The 12,263-nt window shown below is 38.3% G+C and overlaps 2 protein-coding genes across 6 annotated transcripts; one reads left to right on the plus strand and one right to left on the minus strand.

Moving 5' to 3' along the window:
• The first annotated feature begins 342 nt into the window (after positions 1-342).
• ccl34b.8 (chemokine (C-C motif) ligand 34b, duplicate 8) lies at positions 343-7,513 on the plus strand. Of its 5 annotated transcripts, none has more exons than XM_035997616.1 (5): positions 343-464; positions 498-581; positions 901-1,066; positions 4,418-4,496; positions 5,336-5,515. In XM_035997616.1, exons 2-5 carry the CDS (start codon positions 521-523, stop codon positions 5,360-5,362), a joined length of 333 nt encoding a protein of 110 aa, XP_035853509.1. In that variant the 5' UTR covers positions 343-464; positions 498-520; the 3' UTR covers positions 5,363-5,515. The 5 variants fall into 5 exon arrangements, with proteins under 5 accessions (XP_035853509.1, XP_035853508.1, XP_035853507.1 ...); XM_035997615.1 differs by lacking the exon at positions 4,418-4,496 and adding an exon at positions 1,687-1,765 and having other exon boundaries at positions 5,336-5,512; XM_035997614.1 differs by lacking the exons at positions 4,418-4,496; positions 5,336-5,515 and adding exons at positions 1,687-1,765; positions 1,873-2,359 and having other exon boundaries at positions 344-464.
• A 1,634-nt stretch (positions 7,514-9,147) lies between these two features.
• LOC116046891 (cytochrome c oxidase assembly protein COX19) lies at positions 9,148-12,066 on the minus strand. Its single transcript, XM_031295366.2, has 3 exons — positions 11,864-12,066; positions 10,157-10,268; positions 9,148-9,626 (listed from the first exon to the last, which is right to left on the minus strand). Exons 1-3 carry the CDS (start codon positions 11,943-11,945, stop codon positions 9,533-9,535), a joined length of 288 nt encoding a protein of 95 aa, XP_031151226.1. The 5' UTR covers positions 11,946-12,066; the 3' UTR covers positions 9,148-9,532.
• Between the last annotated feature and the right edge of the window lie 197 nt (positions 12,067-12,263).

Here is a 12,263-nt window from a genome sequence, read left to right on the forward strand (position 1 = left end):
ATTAACCCTTAATAAAAAATGTTTTTAAATAGCTCAACTTAAATTTCACACTGGGTTAGTGTTAGCTCAGGAATTCAGACAGACAGGTTCAAAGTTAAATATTTCAGTGCTGTTTAAATAGTGGTATTTGTTTCAACATGAGGGAATTAGTGTTGGTTAAAAGTGCACAAATTAAAACTGCAATAGTCACATGTCACTTTTAGGCATTTTTCCTAGGAATTGTTATTAGGCGCCCTTACCGAACACACCCTAAAGGGCGAGAACACTGATGAAATTATTGTGTAACCTCCCCAAACAGACAGCTGTGCTCCTCTTTATCTGGAATAAAGAAGCGTATGTGTCCCCCCCCCCCCCCCTCCACATTAGAGTTATTTATATCGCACCTTTTCTCTGGCAAGTCAAAGCTTCACTGTTTACTTCACTGACAAGTGTTGGATTATTGGCTCTCCAGAATAGCGTTTTTAATTTTTCACTATAATCAGATTTCTACTGTACAGAGACGATCATTTTGGGACCCAGGATGCCTTTCTCCTTTCACTATGGACTGTCTCTCATGTGTTTAACCATGCTGGTTACACAAGGTAAATGTGGTCTTTCTCTCATGTCTGTACGGTGAAAGCTAGAAGTCAGTTTAGCATATAGCATAATAACAGACTAAAACTAGCCTGGCTAGCTCTCTAATTAACATGTTATATCTATGTAATATCCTAACTGCTATTCTTTGCCTTCTATTTGAATTTCTTGATACGTACTGAAACTGTAATACTTTTTTTTGGGAGGGATGGGGGATAAAAATAGCAACAAAGTGAAGTAAAAAAAAACAGATCTTAAAAAAACAATCAGCCTGAAAGAGTTTTTCCCTCACATTGATAATATGATTCTGTGTTGTGTGCGTTGTAGTGTGTCCTCAGTGTAACCAGACTAACGAGGGCAGTTTAAAGTATGCAGAAGGACCCTACCCCCCCTGCTGTATGACAGCCAACAATGCCACCATTAATGAACCTGTCAACGACTGCTTTGTACATTATGAACACACGTTTCCTCATTGTCCAATACATGCATACATGTAAGTAAAAGTACACTCGCACAAGCTTCATTTTGTGTCTGTGTTTGTGTTGAGTCAGGTAGTTCCTCCTACAGCTGATCCCGAGCTGACAAACAAGAGTGATGTGAATGAGAGAGAGAGGGGCCAGCAGATACCTTGGCACAACAGCAATAGTTCGACATTTTGGGAAATACACGTATTTGCTTTCTTGCCGAGAGTTACGTGAGAAGATCAATACAAGAGCTGCAAAGATTAATTGGGTTCGTTGTCAACTATTAAATTAATCGGAAACTATTTTGATAATCGGAGTCATTTTTTTTATGAATAAAAGTCAAACTCTCTGATTCCAGCTACTTAAATGTGAATATTTTCTAGTTTCTGCACTCCTCTTTGACGGTAAACTGAATATCTTTGAGTTGTGGACAAAACGAGACATTTGAGGACGTCATCTTGGGCTTTGGGAAACACTGATCGACATTTTTCTCCATTTGCTTCTTTTTTTTATAGAGCAGACAACTAATCGATTAATCGAGAAAATAATGGACAGATTAAGCGGCAATGAAAATAATCGTTAGTTGCAGCCCTAATCAATGTCTACTTTGTGTGTGTTTTGTCTCTTACCGGTCTTTTCACCCCTAAAGCCTTCGTACTAAGAATGATGACCGGTGTGTGGACCCAACAGCCTGGTGGCTCCAACAAAGACTCAAGAAGTTAGAGGCGGTAAGTCAGATTTCACAGCTTGTTTGTAAAAATTGTTCATGTTTTTTATTTTCGTATTATGATGCCTTATAATATGGGACTTCTAACTTAACTTTTTTTTACCCCAGAGAGGAATATGTTGCAAAATCCTCTGAATGGTCTTTGGCAGCCACAAGGAAGATAAAGCATCATGAGCTCCTATGCAGAAATCTACAACATATTTTCTTTCTTTTCTTTTTTTTTTAATAATTCAAATTAAATGATCAAGTCGCTCTTTTACTAAATACATGTGCAGTTGTTAACATTGTCTTTGTAGGAATCTGTATTGTCTTCATAACCAGGTATCTGATTTGCTTTTTACATGAGTACATGACAAAGACTTAAGACTGGGAAAATGTCTATGTGCCATGACCCAACCCATCTATGTGTGTCTCAGTGGCTGATATTTGTGTGGATGTATATGATTGGTTGCCTTTTATATTTTCAGTTCTTTTTCTGCTCCATACCTACCCTATTTAAATGGTCTTTGTGTGTTTTTATGATCAATCTGATGAAGGCCTCAAGCCAAAAGGTGTTGGTCTAACAATAAAGTTGTTCTGCATATTGCAAGTGTTACTGGAGTTTTACCTCTTCTGTATAAACAGATTCTTTGAGTTTTCAAGTGTTCAGTAAATATAATTTACTTGTAACACACAAGAAAGCAATGGACTTTAATCATTTTCCGACGCCATCAACTTGCATTTTAATATTAACTAGGGCTGTCAATCGATTAAAAAATGTAATCTAATTAATTACATACTCTGTGATTAATTAATCGAAATTAATCGCATACATAATTAACGGTGCCTGAACCGATACTTTTTAAGAAAGTAAAAAAAGAAAAGAAAAAAAAGGGTACTAAACAACAGTCGGTGACATTGAAGAACGGCTTGTTTATTGCTAAGGCCATATGGTGACAAAAACAACCACCAGATGGGAAATGGACATTTACAATAACTTCAAATGCACCACGACGCTGTAGTTTACCAGTTTCATTGAAGTCTGTGTTGTTTCTCCGACGGCAGTTGCAGATTGTTACATCCCGGTGGAATCCTCTACAGTAAAACAGTCAAACTTTACACCGTTCAGCGTTAGCTGTCAGCATTTTTAACCGTGTTTAATCCAGCTACTAGCTAGCAGTAGGCTAACGTTAGCTACTGTCGAGTGTAGTGTTAACTAGCTAGCGGTAGGCTAACGTTAGCTGCTGTCGAGTATAGTGTTAACTAGCGTCACGTGCGGCGGTGTTTGTGTTACCTGTATTGTCTGTTTCAGAGCATCAGAGAGAAGAGCAGACATATCAGTGTCACCAGATTTCGGTAGCCAGGGTTGGCAGGAAGAAGATTTTTACAAGTAAATGTTCCAGTTAATGATCCAGGCAGCACATTCTCGTCTCCCTCCTTCATTTTACAGTCCAATGGCGGCTAGAAGGGCTCCGGGTCAAACGTCAGTATGGAATAGATTAATCTGCGTTATTTTTTTTAACGCATTATTTTTTCTCAGATTAATTAATCAAAATTAACGCGTTATTTTGACAGCCCTAATATTAACCAATGCACCTTGCCACATCTGTCTGGCGCAGGCGTCAGCAACCTTCACTGTCAAATTAGCCATACAAAAATAAAAAATCTATGTGGAGCCACAAAACATATTTCAATGAAGCCTATTCAATGCAATTTTATTTAAAGTGTCAAATTATAACAGATGAGTTACTCTGCTCTGTTTTCTGCAGCAGTTCTAAAAGTTCACTCTCTTTTCTCTCATCCCCAGCTGGATACTTTTTGAGCAAATGCAGTGTGCTTGTTCTGAAAATGTCTTTCAATATAACTTTTTGGGATTTGGAATCCATAGCTTGTCTATGGAAACTCAAGATCGCTATTGAGGTTCTGAGCTGCAAAAAAAAAAAAAAAAGTTGCCAGGGGTATGTATATATCCCATGAGACCAGGTTGACATGGGCTGTGACGCACATTTTAGTTGACTGGAATGTTATGTAACCTCAATGGAGAATGTACAAATGACTTTAGGCCTACAACAATGATACATGACAAGTAACATATTAAAAAATAACCATTATTCATTTCCTTATATTTTTTTTGTCAAAGCCACAGGGAGCCACTGGAGGGGGGCAAAAGAGCCGCCGGTTGCAGACCGTAGGTAATAAATTCAGTGTAGTCTCGCATTGCCAGACCTTCCTCCACAGCGCTGCGGAGGAGGGTCTGGCTACACAGCATTCTGGGATGGGAGAAAAACGTGCTCTGGTTTATTGGCATTACTTTAAATCAATCACAACCGCCATGGGCATTAGAGTCATTTATTTATGAATAATCGTCAAATTCTCTGATTCCAGTTTCTTAAATGTGAATATTTTCTAGTTTCTGCACTCCTCTTTGACAGTAAACTGAATATCTTTGAGTTGTGGACAAAACAAGACATTTGAGGACGTCATTTTGGGCTTTGGGAAACACTAATCAACATTTTTCACCATTTGCTGTAATTTAATAGAGCAGACAACTAATCGATTAATCGAGAAAATAATGGACAGATTAATCGGCAGTGAAAATAATCGTTAGTTGCAGCCCTAATCAATGTCTACTTTGTGTGTGTTTTGTCTCTTACCGGTCTTTTCACCCCTAAAGCCTTCGCACTAAGAATGATGACCGGTGTGTGGATCCAACAGCCTGGTGGCTCCAACAAAGACTCCAGAGGTTAGAGGCGGTAAGTCAGATTTCACAGCTTGTTCGTAATAATTGTTCATGTTTTTATTTTTGTATTATGATACCCTATTGTCACGGTTTTGCTCTAGGTCAGCTGGCCTTTTGACTTTTAGTTTAGTGTATTTCATTTGACCATGTGACAGTTTTTGAGTTCTTTGTTCTGGTGATTACCTCATGTGTCTCTGTTGTCCTGCCCAGCATGTCTACCCTTGTCAGCCCGTCTTTGTGTTATGTTGTCTATTTATTCCCTGTGTGTTAATGTTTCCCTGCTGTTGGTGCATGGTTGTGTGTTACCCGCGTTCTCTCTGTGTTCTCTGTTTTTCCTTGTTCTATTCATGTGCATGTTTCATGCTTCAGTTTCCTGCTTTACTTTGTAGTGTCTGTTTCTCCTGTGTCGTGTCTTGTTTTACTTCCTGTCTTGTGTTTTTCCGCCTCTGCGATTGTCTGCTCTGCCCTGATGTGTTCTACCTGTTCAACAGCCATCATGTCACCCGTCTCTCGTTACTACCCTCGTTACCTTGTGTATTTAGTCTCTGTGCTTTCTTTTTGTCTCTTGTCCGTTCATCGTCTTCGCTCCCTGTGTTATTCTTTGCGTCGCTCTTTCCTTGAGGTTTTACCTTTTCTAGTCTTTAGATTTCTAGTGGTTGGATTTTGCATTGGATTCCTTTTTCCTGCCTGCCTCAGGACACCTTCTGTTGTAAGCTTTTTTTTGTTTAATAAACCTTTAAACTCTACCTGCTGCCACCTCGTCGCTAGACTCTGCATTTTGGGTCCAAGCCTGCTGTTTCCTCAGACGTGACACCTAAGGTACATCTAACTTTACTTTTTTTTTTACCCCAGAGAGGAATATGTTGCAGAATCTTCTGAACGGTCTTTGCCAGCCACAAGGAAGATAAAGCATCATGAGCTCCTATGCAGAAATCTATTTTCTTTCGTTTATTAAAACAATTAAGATCAAATGATCAAGTTCCTCTGTTACTAAATGCATGTGCAGTTGTTAACAATGTTTTTGTAACCAGGTATGTGATTGGCTTTTTACATGTGTACATAACAAAGACTTAAAACTGGGAAAGTATCCATCTGCCATGACCCAACCCATCTATGTGTGCCCCATCGACGGATATTTGTGTGGATGTGTATGATTGGTTGCCTTTTTATGTTTTTCAGTTATTTTTCTGCTCCATACCTACCCTATTTAAATGTTCATGTTCTATGTAAACATATTGGTCTTACAAAAAAAAGAATCTGCATACTGCAAGTGTAACTTGAGTTTAACTCTTCAGTATATACATATTTTACTGTAACCAGGTCCCTACAGTACATGTACATGCATTTTCTGATGTGTTCATTAGATATGACTTACTTGTAACAAACAAGCATTTTTACTAGGAATTTTTATTAGGCACCATTATCCAAAACGCCCTAAAGGGAGGGAACACTGACAGTCATTATGTAACCTCCCTAAACAGACAGCTGTGTTCTTCTTTTTCTGGACTGAGGGGGTGTACGTGTCCCCGCACATTGGCCTCATTTACGTATGTCGAGGACTTTTCCTCTGGCAAGTCAGAGCTTCACTGTTTACTTCACTGACAAGTGTTGGATTATTGGCTCTCCAGAATAAAGTTGTTAATTATTCACTATAATCAGATTTCTACTGTACGGAGACAATCATTTTGGGACCCAGGATGCCTTTCTCCTTTCACTATGGACTGTCTCTCATGTGTTTAATCATCCTGCTTACACAAGGTGAGAGTGGTCTGTCTCTCATGTCTGTACGGTGAAAGCTAGCTGTCAGCTTAGCTTGTAGCATAATAATAGAATAAAATCTATTTTTTCACTAGCAACATATACAATTTTGTGTGCTCTAAAAACATAGTCAGCCTGAAAGAATCTATAAAACTATAATTCTAACTTGTGTGCGTTGTAGTGTGTCCTCATTGTGACTTGCCTGGGCCCAGGAGTCCAGCAGGACCTATCCCTAGCTGCTGTATGACAGCCAACAATGCCACCATTAATGAACCTGTCAACGCCTGCTTTGTACATTATGAACACACGTTTCCTCATTGTAAAATACATGCATACATGTAAGTAAAAGTACACTCACACAAGCTTCATTTTGTGTCTGTGTTTGTGTTGAGTCAGGTAGTTCCTCCTACAGCTGATCCCGAGCTGACAAACAAGAGTGATGTGAATGAGAGAGAGAGGGGCCAGCAGATACCTTGGCACAACAGCAATAGCTCGACATTTTGGGAAATTCACATATTTGATGAAAATAATCGTTAGTTGCAGCCCTAATCAATGTCTACTTTGTGTGTGTTTTGTCTCTTACCGGTCTTTTCACCCCTAAAGCCTTCGTACTAAGAATGATGACCGGTGTGTGGACCCAACAGCCTGGTGGCTCCAACAAAGACTCAAGAAGTTAGAGGCGGTAAGTCAGATTTCACAGCGTGTTTGTAAAAATTGTTCATGTTTTTTATTTTCGTATTATGATGCCTTATAATATGGGACTTCTAACTTAACTTTTTTTTTTACCCCAGAGAGGAATATGTTGCAAAATCCTCTGAATGGTCTTTGGCAGCCACAAGGAAGATAAAGCATCATGAGCTCCTATGCAGAAATCTACAACATATTTTCTTTCTTTTCTTTTTTTTTTAATAATTCAAATTAAATGATCAAGTCGCTCTTTTACTAAATACATGTGCAGTTGTTAACATTGTCTTTGTAGGAATCTGTATTGTCTTCATAACCAGGTATCTGATTTGCTTTTTACATGAGTACATGACAAAGACTTAAGACTGGGAAAATGTCTATGTGCCATGACCCAACCCATCTATGTGTGTCTCAGTGGCTGATATTTGTGTGGATGTATATGATTGGTTGCCTTCTATATTTTCAGTTCTTTTTCTGCTCCATACCTACCCTATTTAAATGGTCTTTGGTGTTTGGTGTTTTTATGATCAATCTGATGAAGGCCTTAAGCCAAAACGTGTTGGTCTAACAATAAAGTTGTTCTGCATATTGCAAGTGTTACTAAACAGATTCTTTGAGTTTTCTGATGTGTTCAGTAAATATAATTTACTTGTAACACACAAGAAAGCAGTGGACTTTAATCATTTTCCGTAACACGTGTAACATACACATGGTTAGCCAAATGTTTGTTCAGTGAGTTTTCAGAATCAGGCTCTTCATTATTCACTACTACCACATCTCCACTATACTGTACAGAGACCTATAGTACCTGGAACTAGTGGTTGAATCCAACCAAGTACATTTACTTCAGTACTGTACTTAAGTACAAATGTTGAGGTACTTGTACTTGAGTCTTTTCTTTTCAAGCCACTTTCTACTTCTACTCCGCTACATTTCAGAGGGAAATATTGTTCTTTTTACTGCACTACATTAATCTGACAGCTTTAGGTACTAGTTACTTTACAAGTTAAGATGTGTGCACATAAAATACATGCAGTTCATAAAATACAATGTTTTACTATGAATCAAACTACCCAGCCATATACAGGCCTACAAGTCCAGCTGAAATGATTCGTCGGTTAAACACAGAACTGTTTTGATCGTTTCCAGTTTCTAAAATGTGAGGATTTTTCTGCATTGAGTACTTTTACTTTGAAAGGCCCTGAACACCCATACAGCTGTTTTCAGTGAATCTGGCTGATTAGACCTACCTCTGGCCCACCTTCAACCTGAGCAGAGGTCTAATCAGCCAGAATACCTGAAAACACGTGTGGGTGTTCATAGCCTTTAATACCATGTAATTCTAAATACATTTTCCTGATGCTACTTACATATTTTTACTTAGCCTAAGTAACATTTTCAACGCAGGACTTTAACTTTTAACGGAGTATTTTTACAGTGTGGTATTAGTACTTTTAAGTAAAGGATCTCAATACTTCTTCCACCACACACTGGCACCCAGGATGCCTTTCTCCATTAGCATTGAAGGGTGTCTCATGTATTTAACTATGTTGCTGATCCTCCTGAGTGTGGCTTTGACTACTAGTAGTCCTTTAAGGGCAGCTGAGAATAATATACTCAGTGTGAAATAGCATGGTTATAGGCACAGACTGAATTTAGAATGTTTATCACTCCAGTTATATCATATGAAATTGTATGATATAAAAAAAAAACGAATTGGGCGCCCGGATAGCTCAGTTGGTAGAGCGGGCGCCCATATATAGAGGTTTACTCCTTGACGCAGCGGGCCTGGGTTTGACTCCGACTTGCGGCCCTTTGCTGCATGTCATTCCCCCTCTCTCCCCTTTCATGTCTTCAGCTGTCCTATCAAAATAAAGGCCGAAAATGCCCCCCCAAAAAACTAATTGGATAATACATTTTATTTTCATACAGGGATAATATGTATCTACGCATTCTTAATACTTGTATTAAATGTTAATGGAGAAGATCTCTGGAATGGATAATGGAGTGCCCAGTGCGTTATCCACAAAACTTTGAGGCAAATTTAAAAACACATGCTGACTACCCTTTACAATAAAAGCTCACCTTAAATTCACTCAGATAATTTTGCTGAGAGGAAACTCAATGAAAAGCAATCGGCCTGTTCCAAACAGGCACATTTTGAACGGGCACTGTACTAGTGGATTAAATCCATCCATACAAATGCAACACCAACACATTTCCAGCAGATGTCACCATTTTTACTATCAAACGCCAGAGTCAATCTACGTGCACAGTTTAGTTTAAAAACTAAATATTTTATTCACATAAATATCATCTCCATATATAATACATGTTATCATATGTACACAGTACACTTCTTCTCTGCAACCTCAAACTTCTCTAAGGCCACAATGCAAACCACACTATCCTCTTGCAGGCCCACATTCTCACAGTCCTTGAAGCCATTCTTCTCAGCTCCGCACTCACAGCAGTCTTTGCCTTCTTAATATGCTTGTGTAGGACCTGTGTTGACATCAAAAACAAATAGTTTGATATGTTTCGTCCACAGTCAGCGACGCCATCCTTGCCAGTTTTTGGCACATCGGCTGCTGTAGAGTAGCGGGGTCAGGGTTTAGTGTCTCTGTCTGCTTGGTTGGGAGGAGGATCCATCAGGTCTTTGAAACCCAGTCTGGCCAGAGGCTCCTTGGCCATCAGCTGACTGGAAAACACAACATAACAAGGAAACTATCTAGAAATTATGAAAAATGACAATTTTCATTAAAAAAGGTAGGTCTGCAACAAACGATTCACTGTTGATTAATCTCTCGATTTATGTTCTCGATTAATCAAATAGTCGTTTGGTCTATAAAATGGTGAAAAATGTCAGTCGGTATTTGAAAAATGTCAGTCGGTATTTCCCAAAGCCCAAGATGAAGCCATCAAATTTCTTGTTTTGTCCACAACTCAAAGATATTCAGTTTACTGTCACAGAGGAGTGCAGAAACTACAAAATAGTCACATTGAAGAAGCTGGAATTATGGAATTTAAACTTTTTTTTTAAAATAAAAAATTACTCAAACAGATTAATCGATTATCAAAATAGTTGGTGATTCATTTAATAGCTGACAACTAATTGATTCATCTTTGCAGCTCTATTTAAAAGAATCGTTAGTGTGTTTAACTTTACAGAGTCACCACATAAGTACTATAAGATATGTATTAGGCTTTATTTTTAATGAGGTTTCTTACTTGTCCATGCGGCATTCCAGGTAGTCTTTGGACTGCAGTCGGCACTTGGAGTTGTCGAAGCTGTTGTCTTTCAGGCATTTCATGAACCTCTCCTTGAAGGCTTTACACTCTCCTGAAAATAAGAAGGCCCATTTCAGCGTGAAGGTCCAGCCACGGATCATAGCATTAGACATTATTGCTTGACATTAGAGCTGCTCGATTATGGGAAAAATCACAATCACGATTATTTTTGGTAATTTTAAAAACAGTGAAAACACCGTGAACTGTCAAACGTCCCTTAATACTTTTCCTGTTGAACTGTTTTTGAGTTTAAAATAAGAGTTTACTTTCAAAACGTAATGTGCAAAATAATCGTTTTTTTCTCGATTACATTATTATTGTGATCATTAGAAGCCAAAATCAAAATCGCGATTAAAATTCGATTAATTGCACAGCCCTACTTGACATATGTTTTAAAATGTCCTCTGTATTTGTTTATGTTGCTTATAATGGAAGATTCCCTTTGTACTCCTATTGGTATTATCTTGAGCCAGGCCTGGTTGTAACCACAGACAATTTCTTCAACGACACACATCCGAGTTTAATTCCATTGTGGTCTGACAAATAGCCAACTTGGGCTCAAGCTATGTAGGCCTACTAGAGATTTTTTTTTTAACAGGAGCAGAGTCATTTTGGAGACGTTCTCACAGTTTGTTGGACTGTGTGTAATGGTAAAGGGTAACTTCGTTTTGTTTTTTTTCAACCTGGACCCTATTTTCTTATGTTTTTGTGTCTAAGTGACTGAAGGGAACAACAATCTTTGACATTAGACTCAGGTATTAAGCAAGACCGCTGCTGTCGGCATTCAGCGAAACAAGCTACAATGTAGCTAACTTATTGGGCAATTGTGCAGCTTCAATTTACGTTCACAAAATTGCTCGTTTTCGCCATTGACAGGTTCAGATTAATATTCTATGTGTCTGACAACATTATTGAAAGGATTTCTAAGGAGGTCGACCTTTCTGTTAAAGAGTAAAATCCTTTTTTTAAATATAAAAACACCCGCGAAATAGCGTTCGCTAAAGCCACCAGACTCCATGTAAATAAACAGTAATTTTAGCATCGTAAAATAGACTAAATTCAAAGTCGACAGAAAGTAAATAAAACTATGAAAAGCAGTTTTGGGTCGTCTTTCCAATTTTCCAACAATCACAACTCTGGTTTTGGTTGAAATTAACACATAGTTTACCGATTTACATGTGAAAATGTGTTGGCTCTATACACGCTAAAAGTATTGTTTTTTTCTAAATGGAGTCTGGTGGGTTTAGCGCTAGCCGTTAGGAAACAGTTGGCTATCAGCTCCAGTTTGCGCCTGTCATGTCATGTAACGTTATTACATTGTCGTTACAGTCTCACAGCAGTATACCGTAACGTTATATCTGTATATTATAATGTGACGAAAAAGACTAACTAATGCAGTTTAACTCAATGCCATTAACGTTACTTGTCCTGTCTTTACCCGTAAAAGAGCAGCTGCATGTTTCCAAAGGCAACACCGCTGTTTATCAAACAGCTGCAGACTACAATGTCTGCCTTTGCTTAAAATCACAGATACTCCAAACTAACGTTATCAAGTTTGCTAAACATACAGTAGCCTACAGGAGCCGTTGGAGCATAATACAGTTAAACTACAGTGGGGCAAACACGACTGTCTGTGTCTTATCTTACCAAAATGATCCAGAGGGAACGCGCCTTTATCAGGAGCCCGAGGTTTAAAACTCTTCGTACCGAAATTCATGGCGTTAGACATGTTTTATTGGCTTTTGTTTTTGTTTTAAAAGGCTGCGAGTCTTCTATAAAATACATAGACAGTATATAAGAATAGGGTGGCAACAGTCGCGTACATATGACGTTTTGTTTCAGGGCCGACTCCGCAAACAGACATTACTAGTCGATTGAATCGCATTGATGATCCAAAAGGATTGATGGAAAAGTCCTAATAACTTCACAAAGAAATACAAATCGCAAGCAAACACAATATTAGCCCGGTATAATTTAATACACACTAACTAAACTGAGGTTCATTTTGTTCTTTATAAGTAATAATCTTATTGAGACACTTTTATTA

Source organism: Sander lucioperca, chromosome 22 (assembly GCF_008315115.2).
Source record: "Sander lucioperca isolate FBNREF2018 chromosome 22, SLUC_FBN_1.2, whole genome shotgun sequence".
In the NCBI taxonomy this organism is placed as follows: domain Eukaryota; kingdom Metazoa; phylum Chordata; class Actinopteri; order Perciformes; family Percidae; genus Sander; species Sander lucioperca.